The 24062-nt window shown below is 32.3% G+C and overlaps 3 protein-coding genes and 1 pseudogene across 6 annotated transcripts; 2 read left to right on the top strand and 2 right to left on the bottom strand.

Annotated features, from left to right (window-relative positions):
• The first annotated feature begins 281 nt into the window (after positions 1-281).
• On the top strand, positions 282-995 carry LOC146898591 (agamous-like MADS-box protein AGL62). Of its 3 annotated transcripts, none has more exons than XM_085734307.1 (2): positions 282-748; positions 860-995. In XM_085734307.1, the coding sequence occupies exons 1-2, from the start codon at positions 282-284 to the stop codon at positions 993-995; spliced, it is 603 nt and encodes a 200-aa protein (XP_085590433.1). The 3 variants fall into 3 exon arrangements, with proteins under 3 accessions (XP_085590433.1, XP_085590432.1, XP_085590431.1); XM_085734306.1 differs by having other exon boundaries at positions 282-771; positions 871-995; XM_085734305.1 differs by having other exon boundaries at positions 282-837; positions 901-995.
• A 1386-nt stretch (positions 996-2381) lies between these two features.
• On the bottom strand, positions 2382-3884 carry LOC146898590 (agamous-like MADS-box protein AGL62; annotated as a pseudogene).
• Positions 3885-9165: 5281 nt separating this feature from the next.
• On the top strand, positions 9166-14116 carry LOC146898589 (peroxisome biogenesis protein 16-like). The gene is made up of 8 exons (XM_085733749.1): positions 9166-9389; positions 10989-11046; positions 11499-11715; positions 11819-12096; positions 12909-13177; positions 13261-13328; positions 13459-13520; positions 13628-14116. Exons 1-8 carry the CDS (start codon positions 9306-9308, stop codon positions 13687-13689), a joined length of 1098 nt encoding a protein of 365 aa, XP_085589875.1. The 5' UTR covers positions 9166-9305; the 3' UTR covers positions 13690-14116.
• A 436-nt stretch (positions 14117-14552) lies between these two features.
• LOC146898588 (disease resistance protein RGA2-like) lies at positions 14553-20707 on the bottom strand. Of its 2 annotated transcripts, none has more exons than XM_085733748.1 (3): positions 17444-20654; positions 17190-17247; positions 14553-14688 (listed from the first exon to the last, which is right to left on the bottom strand). In XM_085733748.1, the coding sequence occupies exon 1, from the start codon at positions 20553-20555 to the stop codon at positions 17466-17468; it is 3090 nt and encodes a 1029-aa protein (XP_085589874.1). In that variant the 5' UTR covers positions 20556-20654; the 3' UTR covers positions 14553-14688; positions 17190-17247; positions 17444-17465. The 2 variants fall into 2 exon arrangements, with proteins under 2 accessions (XP_085589874.1, XP_085589872.1); XM_085733746.1 differs by lacking the exon at positions 14553-14688 and adding an exon at positions 16048-16313 and having other exon boundaries at positions 17444-20707.
• Positions 20708-24062: the final 3355 nt, after the last annotated feature.

The raw sequence follows: 24062 nt of genomic DNA, 5'->3' as shown, positions 1-24062 counted from the left end.
CAATTTTTTTTAACAATGAATTATCTTCCATATAAGCCTGTAAAAAGAGATATGATGATAATCTCTCAATCTAGTAAATATTTTATTGTAATGAAAAGTCACAACTTTCGAAAAAGAACCGCGTCTTGAAAATATATTCACAAAATTTGAGCGGAAATATACTCACAAAATTTATCTATAAAATAATTCCTTCACGTCCAATTCCAATGTACCATTTCTTAGTCTAAATTTACAAACACACTCACCCACCCTTTTCTTTTCTCTCTTTTTGTGATTCAACCATGTCGAGTGGAAGGAAAAGCCGAGGTCGCCAAAAGATTGAGATGAAAAAAATGAGCAACGAGAGCAACTTGCAAGTGACTTTCTCGAAGCGCCGTAGTGGGCTCTTCAAGAAAGCCAGTGAGCTTTGCACTCTCAGTGGTGCAGATGTTGCTCTCATTGTTTTCTCGCCTGGGGAGAAGGTATTTTCATTTGGCCAACCCAATGTTGATATGGTCATAGAGCGTTATCTCTCTCGAGTCCCACCCCAAAACAATGGTACAATGCAATTCATTGAGGCTCACCGTAGCGCCAACGTGCGCGAGCTCAATACTCAGCTGACTCAGATCAACCAGCTACTGGACATGGAGAAGAAACGTGTTGAAGAGCTGAACCACTTACGCAAGGCGACCGAGGCTCAATTTTGGTGGGTTGGTCCCGTTGATGGGATGAATAGGGCCCAACTTGAATTTTTCAAAAAGGCTTTGGAGGAGACTAAGAAACTGGCTGCACATCATGCTGATAGGCTTGTTATCCAGGGTGCTCCTACTCAAACCATTCCATTTTTTGTTGGAAATGGTTCATCCTCTAACATGCCTCTCCATCATCAACCAAATCCTCGGCAAACTCAAATGTTTCCAGCACAATTTTTTCAGAACCCTATGTTGCAATCTCATTTGTTTAGTTTCAACAATATGGGGGGAGGAGGTGGATATGGACCCTCCGGATTCTTTTGATCCGAGCCCTTAGATCCACCTTAAGATGTCCGTGTTAATTATGTTTTCATGTTGTTTTAAATTAATTTCAAGCACACATGCTTAACCTAGTTTCATGTATGTGACTTGGTTAGGACCAAGCCTTAGTGTTGTTGGGTCTTTCATTGAATTTGTTATCTAGTTGGAAGTTGAAATTGTACTTGTGTTGTATTCTTTATTATTTGAATAAAGGGCATCTTATTTATCTATATTTCCGTATTGCTTCAAAATTTTATTTAATGTTTTTAAGTCCAATATGAATTTGTTTCATTCCCTCCTCATTTTTTAATCATCAGTTGGTAGTTTCAAAATCATGATCAAGTGTAAAAAAAGGTGGGTCAGAGGATAACAATTAGTATCTGTGCTAAAATCAATTAAAAGTTATGGGATAATTTACATATTTTTTGGTTTTTCACAATTTATTTCAATTGAAGATAATCCTATTCAAGGTTTGTTAGACACAAATGTGGATACATCTTTTAGCTGCCACGATGTGCTAATTTAATTTCTTCCATTAGACCAAACTTCTCGTTGGTAGTTTTAGCATTATGATGATGCATGTGATTAAAAAATATAAATCACTTTTAAAGGCTTCACTATATGCAAGCTTTATTGTAAATTCTCATTGAGGCTGGTGGTTATTTTTGTGATTTTCTATGAGGTGCGTCTCCGTTAATCTAGAAAAACTTTAACATACACATGTACCATTTAGTTAATTAGATTAAATGTTTGAGATTTATGCTTAAACTAGTCAAAATTTTATTAAATGATTTGCATTGAAGAGGATAATATCGTAATTTTAAATTTATTTTCTTTTCCATCCGATACGTCTCTTCAAAAGAACGACTAAAATTTGTCGAAAATGATATGAATTTTTCGGTGTATGATTGAATGGACAAGAGTTGTGTGTGTATATATGTATTCAATTTTTTGTATAAAAAGAGTTGTGTTTATTGGAAGATGAATTACTCATAGAAGAGTTGTGTTTTTTATATATCAAATTTTTAAGTTTGATATATAATCTATGTTTTAGTCACTCCATTATTTTCAGGTTTGAGTTCTAATAATTGTGTGAGTTTTTATGTTTTTTTTTTAATTTTTTGGTTTTGCATCTTTGTTTGTGTTCTATTGTTATCTTTAATTTGTTTCAAGTTTGTACTTTAAGTGTTTGATGGAATATTTGATAGTGACTCATTTTGTTGATACTTTAATTCGAGTAAGGAGTGTATTGTGGTTTTCACCAAATTCAATATTCTTTTGATCTTATTAAAGACTTATCAACATGTGGTTGAATTGGTCATTCAAAGACCACGTATAATCGAAATGAGCGAACACCATCAACAATTTTTTTTTCTTCGAGGATTGATGCAATTAAATTTGTGGATCTTTCATTATTCTTTACCACTGGTCATATATGTGGAAGAATTTAGTTATGGATAGCAAACAATTCAACTACATGACAGGCATCATAAGTTCATCAACCCTTTTAAGAAGCTTGCTCCTTAATTCATAAATGGACACCATAAATTGTTCAAGCTCTTCAATACTCATATCATCAATTGAATCATTCCACCAATCACATTTCTTAAAAAACTCTGCCAAAATTTCAACATGAGTCAGTTTCTTCTTCTCCAACTCTAACATCTTTAACGCCTCTTCATATTGTCTATTGTACTTTTCTTAAGTTGAAGAATTTCCTGTTGACTTTGAATCCTCAAACTCGGTGGTTCCTTTGACGTAGCTATTGAGGATTATGTTAGTGTTGGGTTGACCAAAGCAAAATATTGTTTGTCACTAGAGCAAAACAAATTCATAGTTACTTGACCATTACAGAAGTGACTTCTGGGCACCAAAGACATGTGCCTTTACCACAATCATCTCCTGCCATGTGGTCATGTTTATATTAAAAATAAAAATAAAATAAAAATTGTCAAAGAGAAAGAGGAGAACGCATATTAGAAGAAGAGGAATGTTAACAACACTCACTTTTCAACACTCTTTTTAGCATTCACTCTTTTATTGGTTGAAATCAATGTATTTCCCACCACTTTATGTGAGTTCAATTTTCAAAGTGTAGACCCACAATGATTTAAACCAATAAAAGAAATTAGAGAGTGAGTATTAGAGAGGATGTTCAAAAAAGAGTGTTGCTAGCATTGAAGAAACAGGGACATGAACATAACCCAAACAAAATCTCTCAAACTTCACTTAAACCACCACCCAACATCAACAAGTGCACCGTTGTCGCCTCTCTCTGATGTCGTCCTCTTTTGCACCACGAAAATCGTTCTGCCACAGGCCACCGACAATTCACATCCTCTCGTCTTCTATATCTTTTCAAATTTGATGAGTTTTGTTGTGCAGTGGAATAAATTTTGGATTTGATTGAGAGTTGTTATCTCTTAAATAGTGAAATTATTTGGAATTTGAGTAGTAGAATTGATTTTCGCGATGGCATATAGCAAATGATTTTCGCGATGCAACGGAGGATGACGTCGGAGAGAGGTGACAACAGTGCATTGTTGATGGTGGATGGTGGTTTAAGTGAAGTTTGAGAGATTTTGTTCGGGTTATGTTCCTGTTTCTTCTAACACACATTCTTCTCTTTCTCTTTCACAATTTTTATTATTTTTATTTTTAATATAAGCATGGACACATGGCAGGTGATGATTGGGGCAAAGGCACATGCCTTTGACGCCCAGAAGTCACTGAAGTGCTTCCTCACATAAGACACAAAGTTCACTTGCTTATTTGAACAAACCTTATCTTCTCTGAGAAAGTGACTTGTTTGTTGGATTCTTTGTCAAGCTTCTTGATCTCAATCTTTTTCCCCTCTATGGTTTTCTTTATTGAGTTGTTTAATTTGAACATCCATATATGTGATAACTTTTGTGACAACCAAAATTTTATAAAGGAAATGAAATATTAACACAAAAACCAAAACAATAGAGAGAAAGTAAAAAGATAATGTGAATATAAGCAGTGGCGGAGGCTTATATGGGCTGAGGTGGGCCACGGCCCACCCCCAAGAAAAAAACAAAAATTTTTCCTATAGGGAAATTACAAAAATACCCTCAGATTATATTATTATTTCCAAGTGGCCCACCCAACATTCCCTGCCTTTTCCCCTTCCTCTGTTACGTTAGACACAACTTTTCCCTCTTTGAAAATGCGACCTAACTACAAACCCATAACCTTCAACCCAAATCAAAGTGTCACCGTCGATTGTCGTCGATTTTCGACCGCGATAGAGATCTTTTTCAGCAATGAAGATTATCAAGACTAGGTTGAGAAACAAGATGGGAAGTGGGTTTCTAAATGATAGCATGACGGTTTATATCGAAAGGGAAATTAGTGCAAGTATTAGCTCTGAGTTAATTATTGATGATTTCAAGTTAGTTGGATCGCATAACGACTTATTTTAATTTTCTAACGTATGTAGTTTACTTTTTTGATGAAACTTTGTGCATAGCGTTTATTGCAACCGAAAAATTTATGTTTATATATTATAGTATATTTTGTTGGCCCACCCTCGATATTTTTTCTAGCTCCGCCACTGAATATAAGAGAGAAAATTGTCACAAAATTGTCAAAAATGGTTGTTCAAATATCATTTCTCTTCTTTATTTGGTTATCCATATTCATGGTGAAATTGCACTCTAATTTTTTTTAATAAGAAATAACTTGAAAAGAATTTATTTATAGGCGAAGGACCGTGTTGGTCTAATCGTACCATCAAATTTTTTTTTGACACAAATCGTACCATCAAATTAGATCCTATAATTTCTGCCTAATCTAAGTATTAAATCTTAAATATTGCCTGGATGTTTAGATTCCATTTTTATTAAAATAGTTTTTATTTTTAATGGGTCATGTTAACCAGTGCCTCCAGGGCACTGGTTAAGGAAGCCAAAAGAAGAAATTGCAAGTCAAAAAAGACACTTTTTAAACTTTTAATGCATTGATTACACAACTTTCAATGCAAAAATTACTATATTTGTTTCCTTAACCAGTGCCCCGGAGGCATTGGTTAACATTTCCCATTTTTAATAAATCATGATTTCTAAGATCCTACAATTTCGCCTCGAAAAGAAAAAAAGATCATTATAACTTTTCACTATCAAGATTCTAAATCAAAATAGTACTGTATATCGAAGGAATATATATTTTATTGTGTTCTAAATATTTTTTTTTGAGGGAATATTGTTTTTTATATATTTATTCCATATAGTTCGAAATGCAAGAGGTAGATCAATAAAAAATTTATTTTTAGTTTTATCTTTTACTATTTCTCTCTAATTTTTACTATTTCTCTCTACTTGAACCCTATTAAATTGAATCGAGTTGAGATTTCTAAAAAACAATTCAAATCATATTAAAATTTTATTTTTGAATATGATAATTTTTTCCCTCAAAACGGTTTCAAGCTACATCACGAACTACCCTACCTAAAACAATTTTACAAGCAATTTTGATAACCACCTTAATATTTGCATAAAAAATCGCTTTAGAATTAATTCCTAGCCAGGAAAGCAACACATTTTTTGTATGTGAAAAACAATTTCCAAACCAGTCTTACTAAGATATTAAATTAAATATATAATAATATTAGAATATCCTCCACCCAATTCTAAATTTAAGAGACAATTGATTCATTAAGATTGATCTATATGATCCAAATTTTAGACCAAATAAATCAATTTTTATTGATCTACCTCTTGCATTTCGAACTATATGGAATATATAAAAAACAATATTCCCTCAAAAAAAAAAATATAGAACACAATAAAATATATATTCCTTCGATATATATATATATATATATAAAGTGGAAATTATTCAAAGAATAAATTATAATTTTTACAACACCAAAGTTAACTACATTTTTTAATCGGTACATGTTTCTTTTCTTAAAATGACTTTTTCTTTGTTGGTTGTCTTATAGTTTTTACACACCAAAGTTAACCACATTTTTTAATCGATATATGTTTCATTCTTAAAATGACTTTTTATTGGTTGGTTGACAAATTTTTTTTTGAAGGAGTTGGTAGAGACATTCTTAAAGGAATTTCGAGTAGAATATAAATTAGGTTCAATTACACATCCTTAATCCTCGGAGATAATTTATAAGAAAAAGATCACATTGACATGATTAAAAAAAGATTTACTACAAAAAATGATTAAAAAAAATCCAAAAAACCATTAAACAAAATGTTGATTGCTGTATACAAAGTGCAGACTGAAAAAACACTGAAAAATAATAAACAAGAACCAACTAGGGTTGGATCTAATCTCGAAAACCATCTATAAACAAACAAAAAAACTATTTAAAGAAAAATATAATTGATGAAAATTATCCTTCTCACTTTTCAAATTGCTCATGAACTTACCCCTAACGAAAGTTAAGTGTGGTTTGACTCTTTTTCGAGTAATTCACATCACTTTTTAAATCAATTTATCCGATCCTTTTTTTTTTTGAAGAAGCTAAAATGAATTATATTAACAGAACAAAGGCCTTCCTAGCACAAGGTGTGCCAAGGAATAAAAACCTCAACGTCGAAATACAAAAAATGTCCAATAACATCTAAACCTTATCATTTTATGGCTTTTATGAAAACGGTTACTACTGCTTCGTGCTTAGACCGTGTGTACTTGAGAAAATGACGTGGTGTGGGAATAATAGTAATTGGTACTTATATTGAAATTTTTTTCTGTTTGCCTTACCGAACAATTTAATTGGTACTTATAGATATCCATGATGCTGAGCTAATATAAAAATAATACAGTTAAAACTCTATAAATTAATAATGTCGGGATTGGAGAAATTTATTAATTTAAAGAGTTATTAATTTATCCATAAATTAATAATTATTAATTTAAAGAGTTTTTAAGTAATTATACTCTACATACCAAACAAAAAGGCAAATTAGTCTATGCCTCTTAGAATTACGTTGCAGCAAACCTTGGGACTCAACGCAGATTAGTAACCATTGTGTTCATATGCATTGGAAATCAATAATGACTTTTGAAGTACAGTAAATGTAAACAAGAGGAACAAATGTGTTCAATGTATTCTTAATATATTTTTTTCCAGTTTCTATGAATTATTAATTTATGATTTTCTTGGGACCGAAAATTATAAAGGGATCTTCCGAAAAATTATTATCTTATTATTTTATCGAGTTTTTCAATTTTTTACATTGGCCCAAGTCGGGACCGGACAAATTTATTATTTTAAAGAGTTTATTAATTTACGGAGTATTAATTCAAAGAGTTTATACTGTAGTTTTTAAGCGGAAATAATAGTTTTTTTTTTAACAAGAGCGGAAATAATAGTTAGTTAATAGATTAAATTTAATTTGTCATCGTGAGTTTAACTCAGTTGATTGGGACAATGCATAAAATATGTAAGGTCTAAGGTTCAAACCCAGGCCACTACAAAAAAAAAAAGATTAAATTTAATTTGTACAAAAAGCAAATTAATTAAGGGTTAAATGAGTTTTTGGTCTATAAAATTGGAAACATTTAAGTTTAGTCCTTACTTAATTTTAATAGTTTTTTTAGTCCCTAAAAAAAATACTTATAATTTTAGTCCTTGCTAAAACAAAGTTTATTTAATTATGGGTTAATTATGTTTCTAGTCCCTATAAAATAGCGACCTTGTAAGTTTAGTCCTTACTTAATTTTAATAGCATTTTTAGTCCCTAATTTTGTTTTTTTGCCCTGAGTATTAGTCCCTACTCAATTCAAATTTGTTTAATTTATGCTTAAACTCTTAAATTTTTGAACTATTTTTTGCAGACATGTTTAGAACATTACTAAAAGTTCCTCCGCAAAAAATTATCGCAAAATTTGATTTCTACATCCAGATTTTATTACTTTTTATCTTTAACTTTTGTCGTTTTAAAAAATTCATATTTAATTCATTTCATGTCTGAAAATTCTAAATTTTAGTAAACGAACTTTTCATAGTGTTCTAATCTTGTCTCAAAAAAATCGTTCAAAAATTTAAGAGTTTAAGGATAATTAATCAAACTTTGTTTTAGCAGGGACTAAAATTATAAGTAAATTTTTTTTATAGGGACTAAAAATGCTATTAAAATTAAGTAAGGACTAAACTTACAAAGTCGCTATTTTATAGGGACTAGAAACATAATTAACCCTTTAATTATTCTTAAATTCTTGAATTTTAGAACGATTTTTTTGAGACAAGTTTAAAACAATATGAAAGATTCATTTACTAAAATTTAGAATTTTTCAACGTGAAACAAATTTAATATGAATTTTTTTAAAACGAAAAAAGTTAAAGATAAAAGTAACAAAATCTGGATGTGGAAATTAAATTTTGCGATAATGTTTTGCTGCGGAACTTTTAGTAACGTTCTTAACACGTATGCAAAAAATTGTTCAAAACCTTAACGGTGTGTTTGATGGTCAGGATAGGATAGAGACAAGATATGATATAAAGCTGGATAGGGATAGGATATGATAAGGACATGATAAACATTAATCCTATCATGTGTTTGATGCACACATGATAACAAACAGGATATCATTATAATTAAATGAAAAATTGCTCTTATAATTAGTTAAATATTGTAAAAATGGCATGTAATTAATTATAATAGAAAATACATGATATCATTATTTTAAAAATGACAATATTTTAAAAATGGCAGAATATCAAGACAATAAATAAGGAATGATCTTCTAATCCCATCAGGATAATTTCTAACCCAGCCTATACCCAGGATAAAAATTACAAAGGAAAGTCAGGATAGGATAGAAAAATGATTTATTTTATCCTATCCTTTTGGTGCATCAAACATGAGATTTAAGCAGGATATGATTAATGTATCATATCCTGTCTCCCTATCCTGACCATCAAACGGACCCTAAGAGTTTAAGCATAAATTAAACAAATCGATCGAGTCATGAGGGTTCTAACCGGTTCAACTGCATAATCAATTCAATAAACAGACCAAATCGGTCATCCCACCGGTTCACAGTCTGATCAGTTCGACCAAGCAGTCCGGTCCAGTTATTAAAACACATGTTCATACAACATCCGTTACTTGAGATATCAAACACCTCTCATCAAAACAGTGCACAAGCTAGAACAGTGTACACATCAACGGTTGGAAATAGATCCTTCAACTCATCAATGCAACCCCTTGTTCTTCGAGTTCCATGTTTTTCTTCTTGAAACCAATCTTCAATTCACACAAATTGTATCGAAAGTTTGTATCTTGATCAACTGGGTCACTTCCAATACCTTCAGATTTTGGGTGTATGGTTTTTGAAGCTATGGAGGCTTATAAAAGATGGGTCAGACAGAACAAAGACTATGTGCACTCCTTGGAGTCTTTGGCCAATGTAAGTTTATGTTTTCATTGATAATTTGATAATATTATTTTGTTTAATTCAATTTAATCATTTTGTTGTTTAAGATTTACAAAGTCATGCTTTTGTGTTACAATTGTATATAGAACACCGACACGGACACCAGACATGACCACTGACACTCAGACACAATCACTGATACCACTGATACGTAGACATTGATAATAATTCATAATTTAAGATAGCAGGAATGAATAAATGTATTTAATGTTTTGTTGGTGTACCTTAATTCTGAAGTGTTGATGCTACATAGGTAGTTATTACTTGTTGCAATATATCTATAACTGCGGAAGGGTAACACAAGAGTTTGAGGAAAATGTGATTCTGTTATGAATTTTGTTGTTTGATAGTTTGGCTATTGTTGCATTAAGTGCCATCTTATGGTGGTTTTTGTGTTGATAATCATGATTTCGTTATTTTTTTCATAAATCTAACAACTTGGCGCTTTTTGTAAATTGAATATCAACTGAAAATGGAATCTTAACAAATTTAATAACTACATTTCTGTGATTGTGATTGGGATTGCTTGTTTAAAAAGGTCTCTATGTATGGAGGACATTGTTGAAAGATTGTTGTATATGAGCATTTGTACACAACTTTTCGTTTTATATGGACACACGACTCTTGATACGACACTGACACTAGATACAAATTATAATTTTAAGAAATAGAAGTGACTTGAATTGAATATATAAGTTGGTGTAATATGCAACTTCAATATGAAGTATCGGTGCCTCGTAGCTAGTAATTGTTGCAATAATCAGAGGAAAGTGAGGATTCTGCTGTGAATTTTGTGGTTTGATAGTTTTTGATTATTGTTACATTAAGTGGTATCTTATTATGGTCTTTTGCTGATAACCACGATTCCGCCATTTCCTTCATGAAGTCTAACAATTTCGCTTTTTGTAATTTTAGTATCAACTGAAAATGGAAGCTTAAAACAAATAAACAACTAGTTTTCAGTAATTGTTATTGTTTGTTTAACAAGTCTGTGGTATGTCATGGAGGACATTGTTAAATAACTGTTGTATATGAGCATTTGTACACCACTTTTCATCTTATATAGACACACCACACCTGATACGGCACTGACACATAGATACGGATACTGATTTTAAGAAAATAGAAGGAACTTGAATATATCATGTTGGTATCAGATGCAACTTCAATATGAAGTGTTGGTGCGTCATAGCTAGTCATTACTTGTTGCAATTTCAATAACAGCACAAGAGTAACCCAAAAATGAAAAATTAGAGGAAAATTGTGATTCTACATGAATTTTGTTGTTTGATAGTTTTAGCTATTGTTGCATTAAGTGCTATCTTATGCTGTACTTTTTTGTTGGTAATCAAGATTTCTCCATTTCCTTTATAGAGTCTAACAATTTGGCGTTTTGTAACTTGAATATCAACTGAAAATGGAATTTTAAAACAAATTATACAACTAGTTTTCTGTGATTATGATTAATATTGTCTATTTAAATAATCTATGAAGGACATTGTTGAAACATTGTTGTATGTTAGCATTTGCAGACCACTTGTTATCTTATTTGTTGATTGAAAATGTGGACAGGGATTGACGTGGCTTCTTCCGGAACGGTTTTCTGAATCAGAGATTGGACCAGAAGCAGGTTTTGTGAATTTTTGGTAAATTTTGGCTACTTCTTTTGAGTTAAAAATTAGTGTAACTTATAAGACTCTGTCTCACTTTAAGTAATTAAACAAGTGGCAAATGACTTAGGTTTTATAATTGGTACTAGTAATAGATTTCAGTTTCAGTTGGTCACAAAATGGGAAGAAAATAATATAAGACCGTGCTTTCGCAAAATAAAAGCTTCTATCGACAATTATATGCTTATCTTCAAAATGCTAAGTAGGAAAAACAAAGACTTAGCTGAGCCTTGTGCCTTCATAGATTTCTCGTGCAAATTTCCAACTGATATTACTTCCTTCTAGTTTAGTAGTTTACCAACAATGTCTTTAAGACTACACGAGCTGCGTTTGTCTTATAGTATATTTTTAATTATTTTTCTGTTATTATAGACACATGCACCTTGCTGAAAATATCTATGATTTCATGTAGTGACAACCATTCTGGGAATCATCACAGCTATCAATGAACATATAATTGATACTGCTCCAACCCAATATATTACAGGCTCTGTTGAGCCTCATTCATTTCCTTATCCATTATGCTTATCTGCATTAAAGGATCTGGAAACGTTAGTCGAAGTCGTGGCACAACATTACTATGGTGATGATAAAAAATGGAATTTTCTTGCAATTACCGAAGCAACCAAGTAAGTAATATAATGTGATTTAGCATATTGTCCTTCGGATTTCATTACATATCTCTAGTCATCAATCTGTTTTATCTTATTATTTTGAGTTACTCTAACTCAGGGTACTGGTTCGGTTATCTTTGTTTCAAAAGAGTGGATATAAAATGTTGTTGCACGGGGGCGAGACATCTAATGATGGGATGCATTCAGACGGTTCTGCTTCACAGCATCAAACAGCCATAAACCCGAAAGGGCGTTACACTCCTGGAACAAACCCGTGGAATCTGCAAGGAAGAGCACTGTCTGCTCTAAGTCAATTTGGAGAGAAAACTAGGATGGTGTCAGAACCAGTGTGGTTACGTAGGGTTCATCACCAACAAGCTATTATGGAGCCTGCTGGTAATCCGTTCTAAAGATACTTTTATCACTTTTCTGTAATGGAATAGATTATACTTACATCTATGTAGCACCGACACCTCTGATCGAGTAGATGTGTCAGGTGTTTGATAAGTGTCGGTTTGTGATTACATTTAGTTAATTTATTTTCTTTTAAAGTATTACCATCTATGAAGTACGACCACCGTACACGGACACTAACACGCCAACACTCCTAATAATTTGAGAAAATCACATAATTAGGGTAATTATGTGTCGGTGTCAAACACGACACATGTCTGACACCAGGACACGCCTAATCCGAGAAGTGTCTGTGCTTCATAGATTACAGTGTTATTACTGACACATCTGATCGAAGACATGTGTCTGACACATCTGATTGAAGTTATGTCTGGTGTCCGATACTGGGACACGCCTAATCCGAGGAGTGTCCGTGCTTCATTAGTGTTAGTACTGACACATCTTATCGAAGACATGTGTCTGACAAGTATTAGTGTGTGATTACATTCAGTTACACATCTGATTGAAGTTATGTCTGGTGTCCGATACCGGGACATGCCTTATCCGAGGAGTGTATGTGCTTCGTAGCTTACAAGGATTTAATTTGTATGCAGGGTCAGTGTTAAATTTACCTCACACGTTAAATTATCGCTCACCTATTTTAGGAACAAATATAACAGTGAGATCATAATGTAATTTGATTGGATTGGATACACGTGTTAAAAGGTTTTACAATGTCAGTGCATAGAAATAAATCTCTGCTTACAGTGCATGTGAAATTCCACTAATACTCGTTTTATACTACATTGTTACAGCTCCAAGGGCAGTGAAACCTACACTTTCCACCATATTGTCGAAAAAGGGTCTTCGTGGAGCTTTGTTTTTGATTGGAGAAGTTCTATTTATTACTAGACCGCTTATTTATGTTTTATTTATTCGAAAATACGGTATTCGATCGTGGACACCTTGGTTCCTTTCACTGGCTATTGATAGTCTATCAAACAGTATTCTCTCACTTGTTACAATGACAGTAGCGGGTGAAAATCAGAAAATGATTCATCTTTCTGCCCCAGAAAAGGATGAGGTTTGTGTTTCTTTAGGCTTAGAGCCATACTACATACGATGCTCCTGGCTTAAATAGCTAATGCTGAAGAAGTTTTGCTTCAGGTTAAACGAAGGAAGCTGTTATTTGTACTTTACTTAATGAGAGATCCATTTTTCAGCAAATATACTAGGTACCAATGATCTCACATTCTGCTCTCACATCTTTTTTATTTTCACTTCTTTTAAATTATTCATTTTGCAATGTGCCACTTCTAAGCTGGAAAATACACGATACTAAAAATTCACTGCTTAATTTTATAGGCGAAAACTCGAAAGCACGGAGAAAGTTTTGGAACCAATACCTATCTTTGGATTTCTTACAGGTGTGCTTGATATTTATATATTTCCTTCGTTACCTTATTTCTGTTTTTCAGCTTAGTAGACTACTTTGAAGAATTGATATGTTTTTCTTAATATATATTTGTTGCAGCGAAAATTGTTGAGCTGATGATTGGAGCTCAAACACGATACACTTACATGTCAGGATCATGATCAAAAGAAAGATCTCATTGCCCTCCAAAATTGAGGGAATATGTTCTCCCTATGCTTCCTGATTTTTTTTTTCGAAGGAAGAGGAGGTATCAAATTTGAGATACTATTATGATTGAAAAGCAAGAAACAAGCAAATGTGGGACAAATTGTTTGCAAGGATAGTTCAAATATCAACAACTAGGATATAGATTGTTTCACTCCTACAACATTAGAGCTTGGTGGACTACACTTATGGTTCTGAGCATCGATTGGAAAGTTACACTGTTTATTAATTAAACTTAGAAAATTGTATTTTTTTTAGGCTAAATCCTGAAGGGGACATATTTACATGAACTAAAAACATATTTGAAGAAAAAAAAATTAAGCTTATCATCCATTGCATCCTTATGTTTCAAGTGATGCTGCAAATATAATTCATTTATGTCAATATCTTTGTACCAAAATTATATTATCTTATTGTTTTGGCCTTTTTTTTTTTTATGAAATATTCACCATCTTTGTGCATGTTAGAGTTGTTTGGTGGACAAACATTTTGATTTAGCCATTAATTAACGAATACTTACTTTTTTTATGCTTAAAAAATATGTCTATGTTTAGTACAATAACATGAAAGTATTCTTAAACATGTAGTTGTATCTCTTATCTCTTTGAGTTCGCATCATGTTTTATGAAATCATATAAAAATGTTTTGGGGCGCTGCTGTCACAGTCTGTTCCTGCGGGCTGCTGCATTGTTCTTTTGCTGTTTTCGACTCTGGTGTGCTGCTGCTGTTATAGCCCCTGTGTGCTGCTGTTTCGTTAGCCATGTGAAAGGGTGTGTTAGGACAGTTTGTATGTGGTTATTTGGTGTTTTTCTGCTGAGTTTTTTTTTCCTCAGTTTTTCAGCTGGTTTGCGGCCTTGTTTGGTGCTTCACCAGCTGTGCCGTTAAACAGCTCCTTGTGTAGTCCCTGCTGTCCCATTTTTGCACTTGTTGTGCCGGGCTCGTTATCAATATATATGCTGATTCATAAAATAAAAAAAAATATTAAAATGTGAATCTCACATTATCCCCAGATAAAAGATATAGTAACTTTTTGGCTATGCCTGAAAAAGAGAGTAGAAATGGAAAATTTTTGGAGGTTAATTTTATGCTTGTAAGACACGTTAGTGTACAGGCCAACAGCCATTTAAATGGCTCATGCTTAAAGTAAATGACAATTACCATCTGAATGAGAGTAAGCAACTTTTCTACTTATTTACAAAAATAATATCATTGTATTCTTGTCTGCATGATACTCTCAACCAAATAAAAGAGGGTAATGATTTTACAAAAATTTAATAGATGCAGCATGGCATGACGTATAAAGAAGCAATAAATAATGAAGAAAGGAATATTGATGGTATGCTTCAGTTGCCACTTCAATGAATATAAGAAATTTATAAGTGAGAGGCAGAGCAAGGTCAGGGAAAGATGGATACAATGAACTTTTTCCAATGATCATTCAGAATGTCTATGTAAACAAGTTCAGTATTACAACAAAGAACTTTCAAATCAATTAAGATATTATTGGTTTCTGTCATGTAATCTATTTTCTGTTTTCGAATTTGTTCAAAATTATGTGACTTGATGCCAATTGTTATAGTATTTGAGACATTTAATGTCTAAAAGACTCCAATGAGAAGTTATAGTTTTGATTTAACATTAATTAGCATGTGAGTCATAATTTACTGATCTAGATTGCCTTATTTGCTCTTCTGTATTTCTGCATTCTCATGGTTTAATTTATGTTTATACATGCATCTTATCTTGATATGCGATTGAGGATGATGAGAAAAGGCTTTATGATCACCTTGGGGTGCGTTGAACTCTTTGCATGGAGAGATACCTAACAAAATCTGTTTGGATAGAGGATTGGACTGGCTCTGAGAGTGAAGGGATATCCATAAATCATGGAGCAGTAAGCAAGATTAGAGTTTAATTAATATTTTAGCAGGTGAACTGAACTTATGTAATATTTTGTTACTGCTGTTATTATAGACAAGCGTAATTAATTGCTTTTGGACATAAAATGAGTCAAGCTGCATGAATTTGGCCCCAACAATATTATGGTTTTATTGGAAGAGGATGAGGGGAGGTTTTGATGGTAGCAATTTTGGAATGAAGAATGATTATTGGAAAAGCTGCTGCATAAGACTGATTTTCTTGTATTTGAACTATCTGTGGTGTTTTTAGTGATAATGTGCCAAATTGTATTGTTAAAATGTTTAGGCACGACTTGTTCAAAATATAAATCAAAGTTGTAACATTCTTTTGTCCAATCTTATTCTCTACTTATGTGACTGTTCAACAAAATCCCTACATAACAAAATTGCAAGTTCTTTGTTGTAATACTAAACTTGTTTATTAAACAAATAAAAGTTGTAGATGCATTTTAATAAACAATAGCTAAACAAATAGAATGCAACAACTTTGATCCTTCCCTATGTACTTGTCACTATGCAAATCCATAGCTAAACAAATAATGAGTTGTATCGGTCACTATGCCAATCCATAGCTTAAAAAATATCGTGTTTTATCAAACAATCAATGCGTATAGTTCAGTTCTTAGATCATCTTTCTTCTCGACCCTGTCATCTGGCACAACCTTCATTTAAAAAGAAAATTGTCAAAAAAAGAAAAAAGTTCGTATAGTTATATTTCAAAACTTTTACTAATGTAGAATCAACTGTAGAGTTATTTAAGTGACGGATGAACAGAACTAAGTTGAACTAAACAATTGGATAAAGATTCAGGTGTAGGATAGATAAAATCTTAATGAAATCAGAAATAAAAAATTCTGATGAGAAGAATGCCTGAAAATGCATAGTAGCATCATATGAAATTACAATATTTCACTGCATTTCTTTCTACCCGTGAATTGGAAAGTATCCATATCGGCATTGGGCTAAACCAGGGAAATTTAGGTTCAATGTAATTTTGTCATTCTTAATGTGGTATATGCATCCCAAGCCAAAATATAAATAACCAGTATCGTTATAAGAAAGTTGGTAACATGACTCTCTTTCAAAGAAAATAATACGGGTTCGGTTCTTGGAGTCGTGGGATTGGAAGACAACTTAACTATTCCATGTAAAATATCGGATGTCTCACTAGCAATTCGGGGGCTGGCTCTATAATGAGGTCAAATGAGCATGACAGAAGATAACAGATATATTATTATGCTCCAGATATTACTCATTGTTTTGTAGCTAATGAGTCATCATGACCCATAAAAGTTTCTCAACTAATCAATTTTCTAGCCTATGGTTAAAAGTTGCAGTAAAAATATCAAATTAAATCATCTAGATTATTACTATGAAATCATTACCGCGGTGATTTAATGAGTTCCTACTTTCCTATTTGACTCTTTATTTCTATATGTAAATATCATTGACCTCTTATCGCGCAAATGTCAAATTACTGGCAATGACATGAAAAAATTCTAGAGATATAGATTATGTCATGTGAATGATTAACTTACCATGGAAAGTTGGTAGAATCCAAAAAACCTCCGATGCTTCATGTTTTGTTTGTGAAATCTGTAAAATGAAATAAATAAAAAACACATGAATCTATTGCAATTATGGAAAGAAAAGCTAGGCTTGAATTATATCAGATTAGATGTATCTGATGTCCAAATATCAAACAAACGATCATGCAGTAAATTGGCAAGAGAATCGAATTTATCAACTTAATGATATATTATACAAGGGAATACTTGTTTGTGGAATTTACCTCCAACATGATAAATCTAAAATCAATCCGTTTTAGCATCCCCCCGTTGAGGCAAAGACTTCAGCTTGGGACAATCTTTAATTCTCAAAGTTGGTAGCGATGTTACCCATTCTGGCATAAATGTAAGATTTGCACAATCCTCAATTCTCACAGATTGTAAAGTGGTAACATGTTGAAGTCCATCAGGCAATGATTTCATTTTCGGGATTTTACGCAATACCAAGTGTACAAGGTTTTTAAGTTCTTTCCATTGCATGCCATAACAACCATTATCATCATCGCACAGATCAAGCTCCTCGGAATCTCCAATGAACAATTCACGCAGCGTAGTGAGTTGTTGAAGGACTCCAGACAAAGATTTTAAATCCTCTATCCTTTGTATCCCAAGAATCTCTACTTTATGACTGATTGTTTGGTGTAATATCTTCTCGCACACCTCGTGAAGCTTTATTCTCTGGCTAACTGTGTCTTGTGGCATTGAAATTAGATTCGGACAATAATTAATTGTTAAACTACAGAGACTCTTAAGCTGATGACAACAACTGCTTGGAATGTCTTCTTTACTGCATCTACACCATCCTTTAAGGGTAGGTAACTCATAAAGAAGGATCTCTGTGACTGATGGACAAAATGTTGATGAACTACTGTTGTCATTGACTATCCACTCTAGACAAGGCAATTTGACAAGGATGAGACTTTTGACATTCAACTGTGGGAGAGATTGCAATCTTGGACAACCATTTAAATGCAAAATGTTCAAATAAATGAATGAGTTGACCGAGCTTGAGAATCTCAAGTCACCAAATCCATATATTTGTAAGGCCTTCATGTTGGGGTGCAGCAGTAGACTTTGTAGAATTATATCATCTTTTCCCATTTCATTGTTATCATTATCCCAATACAAGCTCAAATCTTGAAGATGAGACTTTCCGATTAAATTGACGTGTTTAGCATCAGTTGGACAATGCCTTAGTTCCAAACCTTTTAACTCAAGTCGGTAACTCAAATAATTTAATTCTCCTAGTTCATGAGCTTTAGCACTATGTTTGGAAGTCGTATCTAACACAAATTGCGTCAGGGTTTGGAGATTACTCAGTTTTCCAATCCCACTTGGCATGAAACTCAATTTCGGGCAGCGATCTAACTCAAGATGCCGAAGACTTATCAACTTCCAAAGATCCTTAGGCAACTCTCTCAACATGAAACAATCATTGAGTAAGAGAGTCTCTAAGTTAATTAACTTGGTTATAGAATTTGGAAGCACCTCTATCTGTTCATTGTGAGACAGATCAAGATAGCGTAGATATTTCAGCATACCAATGCAAGACGGGATCTTTTTTGTAATGATGTGATTAAGATTCAATACACGAAATTGCTTAAAACTTGATATGATTGAATTACTAGCAGATTCTTCCATAGATGCTTGGACATCAAAGAAATGTGCATTACAATGTTGTGGCAATAGAAATGTTCTTAGTTTTTTTGCCTCCAAAAGAGAACTCGGAACTTGCCATGAAATATCCAACGCAAAGCCAAAAGAAACATGACGCGTTCCCTTTTCAATATGCTGCCCTTTTTCATTAACTATGACATAATTATTTCCAGAAATGAATCTAGACAGATCAGCCACGATATCATGCATTTTGAAAGATATGGTGTCACCAAGGGGTTCTTTGACTATATCTTGGAAGAAAGATCTATGAAGTAAAGTCAAGAAGTACTTATCACCATTATCTTCTAAATTTGTACTTTCTTCAGATGAATGAACAAGACCTTGTGCAATCCAAAGTCGAATCAACTTTTTCTTCTCAATTCGATAGTCTTTTGGAAACAAAGAGCAAAATGCAAAGCACTTTTTCAGATAAAAGGGTAGATGATCATAACTTAGTTTGATAAGTTGAAATATTGTATTGCCACCTTGCTCATCAATTTTGATAAGATCTTTGTTCTTGAAGTTCAACCAATCCTTCTCAGTCTCCATGGAAAACATTAAACTTCCAATACTTCTAAGAGCAAGTGGTACCCCTGAACATTTTTTTGAAATTTCCTTGCCAATTGACAACAAAATTGGATTCTCTGACTCTTTTCGATTCTCAAAAGCTAATTGACAGAACAAATTCCAAGATTGTTTTTCATCAAGACCCTTCAAAGAGAAAAAGGAAGATGTTCCACTTATCTTGGCCACCGTCTCGCTCCTTGTAGTTATGACAATTTTACTTCCTTTTGCTCCATCCCTCAACAGTGTCATCAACTGAAGCCAATTTTCACGTTCCTCATTCCACATGTCATCTAAAATGAGCAAATATCTATTTCCGTCAATTTTTCTACGGAGTTCTTGTTGCACTTGATCCATCTCATCACTAGTCTTAGATTCTACGATCTTTGCAGCAATACCTTTTACATCAAAACCTTTCACTTCATAATCATCGTCAGCAACACACACCCACTTTTTCAATTCAAAATGTTGTTGAACGGTCGTATCATTGTACACAAGTTGAGCAAGTGCAGTCTTTCCAAGTCCTCCAATTCCAATGATGGAAATAACTGAAACATTTTCTTTGACATCGATGTCAGTGTTCAACAATAGCTTTATCAAATCCTTCTTTTCCTCATCTCTTCCTATGACTTCTTCCTCACGAATGAAGGAATGAGATACTCTCTGTCTCATAACTCGTTTCTCAGGAGTACGATTAGTAAAATTGAAAATTTTCCTATCAACGTTAAGACCCTCAATTCGCTTCCTAAGTTTCTTAATTTTCTGAGCCATGTTAAACGAAAAGAGAAGTTGGTTGGAAGTGGATAAGAAGATGCAAACCTTTTTAGCCTTCTTGTCTTTTGTCAATACTTGACGCCTCAAGTCTTCTGTAAAAATGTCATCAAGCAAGTCATCAGCATCATCAAGGGCATCTTTAAGCTTCTCTAACCATCGTTTAACTTGATGGTTGTCGGTGCCCTGCTGTTGTTCCTCTGCATCCAAAACCACAGCCTTGATCTCAGACATGCTTTCCACCAACTTCTCAAGATCATCTCTCAGATTCCAAGCCTCAACAGCAATGGAACCCAACTTCCCGATCAGTTTCTCAATCACGTTGAACAAAAGTCCTTCAGCCATTTTTCTCAAAAATGAAAAAGATATACAAACTTACGAGAGTTTTGATTCACAGCACAAATTTTTCGAAGGGAATAGTGTTTCTAAAACATGTATGAACTATTTTACCACGATGTCAACTAAAGCATCTTTTTACCTACCCTGGAAGCTTCTTTAATTATTGACTAGTGCATGCAGTGTTCACACCATAATGGTGAAAAAGCCGATCAAGCATTATTTCAATGAAGCTTCTTTAAGCAATTTTTTAAATCATTTCTACTTTTTCTTTTTTTTCTTTTTATATACAGTGACAATTTCGATATCTTTATTAGTTTTGAGATGCGTGCTACTTACGGACATTTTTAACCTTTTTATGTTAAAAATGAAAACATATACTTTATTAAAAATAACAAAAATGGGGATCGTTGTAGTGGTATAGTGTTCCTTCGTTTGGTGCTTATTTGACTCATAAAATCAGCAATAGATGAATAAAAGATAAATGGTTAATAGGGTTTCACCCTGCTATTTGGGTGAAATTTGGTTTAGCTCCCTGTAATTTTTGTTTTAGATTCTCCTTTTGTAAATTGAAGATACGTTGGTTTGGGCCCTCGAGACATATGACTGTGTAAATATGATGGTTTAACATGTTGAGCGTAATGATGGGTGAAATGACACTCACACCTCATTTTGTTTATTTTTTATTTTAAAATTATTAAACTAATACACATAATAATTTTGTTTTACAAAAAATATTGCTAAAAATATGAAATATCTAAAATACCCATGATGTTAAATTATAAACGAGTAAATGGTCATTTTAGTCCCTAACTTTGTACCTCGTTATCAGAAAGGTTCATGACTCATGATTAAATACAAAGTAAACTTTAGTGTTGTGTTCTCTTCATTCTTATAAGAGACATTAGTGCCAATATTTTCAGTAAACTTTCAAGAATTTATTTTAAATCCAACATCATGATGATGCTACATATATTTAGGGAGAATGTAATGTAACGTAGATGATTTTAAATTTGAATAAATACGCAACTTTGCTTCGAATTGAATAAATACGCAATTAGCTTCGAATTGAATCGAATTGAATAAATACGCAATTTCGCTTCGAATTGAATAAATACCCAATTTCGCTTCGAATCAAATAAATATGCAAGTTCACTTCGAATTTAATCAATACGCAATTTCGCTTCGAATTTAATCAATACACAATTTCGCTTCAAATTTATTCAAAACGCAAGTTTATTCAAGATTATTCAATAACAAAATGTTCTAAAATATGCAGCATATTCAAGATTATTACAAGTCATTACATTATTTAATCATCTCCCTCATCGCTTATCTCAATTGGGTTGTCCTCAACAGTCCCTGAGGCACCTGCTTTTGGTTGACGACCAAAATAGCATGTCCTCCCGCTTCTCCTCAGCATGGACTGATTATACACCGGCACCTTCAATTTTTTTTACGGAACCATCACATTTGATTCTGTGCCATGTCACAGTCGATTATGCTTTCTTCTTCTCATCAACCTCCTTTTTGTTCAACTGAACGTCACCCTGATTTCGAGACATATCTACATAAAGGAAGTCGGTGATCAAAACCTAAACTAATCCTAACAATTCTATCACAAATTCATAACAACAACAATTCATAAAAAACCTAAACTAATCCTAATAATTCTACAACAATTCATCAAAACATAAACTAATCCTAACATCAAATCATAAAATCATAAATTCAACAAAACCTAATTATGTGACAATTTAACCAAAAAAAACTAACAATTCAATCACAAAACAACAATGCAATAGGATGATAGCAACTTACTTGATTTTGTGATCGTAATTGGCGTTGAATCCGCAACAATTGAAAAAATTCGCACCTCTTGAACTTCAATCCGCAACAATGGAGTTTCGGAAACTCCTAGGTGTTGTTCTGTTCTTATAACAGACCATTGGCACTTAACTGTCGATGGAATCTTCAACACTTAACTGCCGCCGGTTCCATTGGTGGTTAGCTTTCGCCGGTTAACTAAACATCGGCACTTAAGTGTCGAGGGGTATTTTGGTCATTTACATGTGTTTTTCAGTCAATGCTGATGTGTCAAAAGCAAAATTCATCAAACAATATTGCTCATCTATTGGTGTCGGGGCAATATTGTCCCTAAATTCACGAGCGTATGTTTATAAAAACTACATGTATGAATGATATGAATTAGTTGTATTTTTAAAAGGAAATTTATTGTGTTTTTGTCAACAAAAAAATGAAAGTAATTTTAGATATTTTATAAGATTTTTTTTTGGAGATATTTTATAAGATTAAAATATTTTATATATAAACTAGCGTTAATACGAGCATTTCGTGCACATCTGTATGTTTTTTTTTTATACATTAATACGTATAAATTACAAACAATAGTTTTTATGAAATTTTTACTTTGATTATAATTATTTTGATTTTGATTAAAATTATATGTATGAATATTTTGCACTTTCATGTTGTAACAAACAGTGCCTGTCTTTTTGAAAACACTAACCATAAAAACTAATATAATATAAATTATTATATTTTTGAATGACACCAACAATATAACATTCTTATATACAATTTTTTTAAGGATATACTTGGATGTAAAAAAGGCAGCTCAAAATCATGTATATATACAATATATAAAGGGAATGCATGATTTTGATTTGACTCAAAGAATGGTATTTTGTTAGTGTCATTCAAAATGATAAGAATTTATATTATATTTAGTATATTGTTGGTATTATTAAAAAAGATAAGTATGCAGAATATTTATTCTCTATACTTATAATTTTAATCAAAATCAAAATAATTTTAATCAAAATTTTATAAGACACTTGTTCATAATTTCTATAAATTAACACACGATAAATATGATCGACGGACTAGCACTGAACGGTAGTATTAATTATTATTAAACTAGCAAAAAAAGGGCACTCACGTGCTTATCTTTCCGTTTTTTTTTTTGTGTTAACGTTTGAAAATTATGAACGATGTTTTTTATGAAATTTTGATTTTGATTAAAAGTAAAAATATAATTATTTTTTACTTTCAAATTATAACAAATCAAACTAATCATGATTATCTATTTATTATATAAAAAACTATTGTTTAAGGGTATAATTGGAATAATGAAAAAATAAATATATATACATTTATCTAGTTTGTTACATTTTTTAAATGATAAAGGAAAAAACTGAACATGTGTTTTTGTTATATTTTTAGTTTAATATTTAAATTTATTCTTATCTATTTGTTACATGTTTTATCAATAGTATATATATAAAGTAAGATTTTTTTATGCCACGTGTCACTTCCACATTCATTCTCAATATTTCTATTATTTTTTCTATTTTTAAAAACTAATATTTTATTTAACATAAATATCTCAACAACATTTTTGATCTTATCCACTCAATTTTTCTTTAATTTTTTTTTGAATTTCTAATATTTTATGTAGCAGAAATATCTCAACAAACTACACATAATATTTTC

This window comes from Medicago sativa, chromosome 8 (genome assembly GCF_051527215.1).
Source record: "Medicago sativa cultivar Bolivia chromosome 8, Bolivia_mono, whole genome shotgun sequence".
Classification (NCBI taxonomy): Eukaryota; Viridiplantae; Streptophyta; class Magnoliopsida; order Fabales; family Fabaceae; genus Medicago; species Medicago sativa.
The sequence above is the reverse complement of the archived record's forward strand: the minus strand, read 5'-3'. Positions and strand labels throughout refer to the sequence as shown.

Coding starts and splice junctions, on each gene's coding strand:
- LOC146898588 (XM_085733746.1), bottom strand. CDS start 20,555: ATGGCTGAAGGACTTTTGTTCAACGTGATTGAGAAACTGATCGGGAAG.
- LOC146898591 (XM_085734305.1), top strand. CDS start 282: ATGTCGAGTGGAAGGAAAAGCCGAGGTCGCCAAAAGATTGAGATGAAA. Junction 838..900: donor TCCATTTTTTGTTGGAAATG/GTTCATCCTCTA, acceptor AAATGTTTCCAG/CACAATTTTTTCAGAACCCT.
- LOC146898589 (XM_085733749.1), top strand. CDS start 9,306: ATGGTTTTTGAAGCTATGGAGGCTTATAAAAGATGGGTCAGACAGAAC. Junction 9,390..10,988: donor CCTTGGAGTCTTTGGCCAAT/GTAAGTTTATGT, acceptor AAATGTGGACAG/GGATTGACGTGGCTTCTTCC. Junction 13,329..13,458: donor TTTTTCAGCAAATATACTAG/GTACCAATGATC, acceptor TTAATTTTATAG/GCGAAAACTCGAAAGCACGG.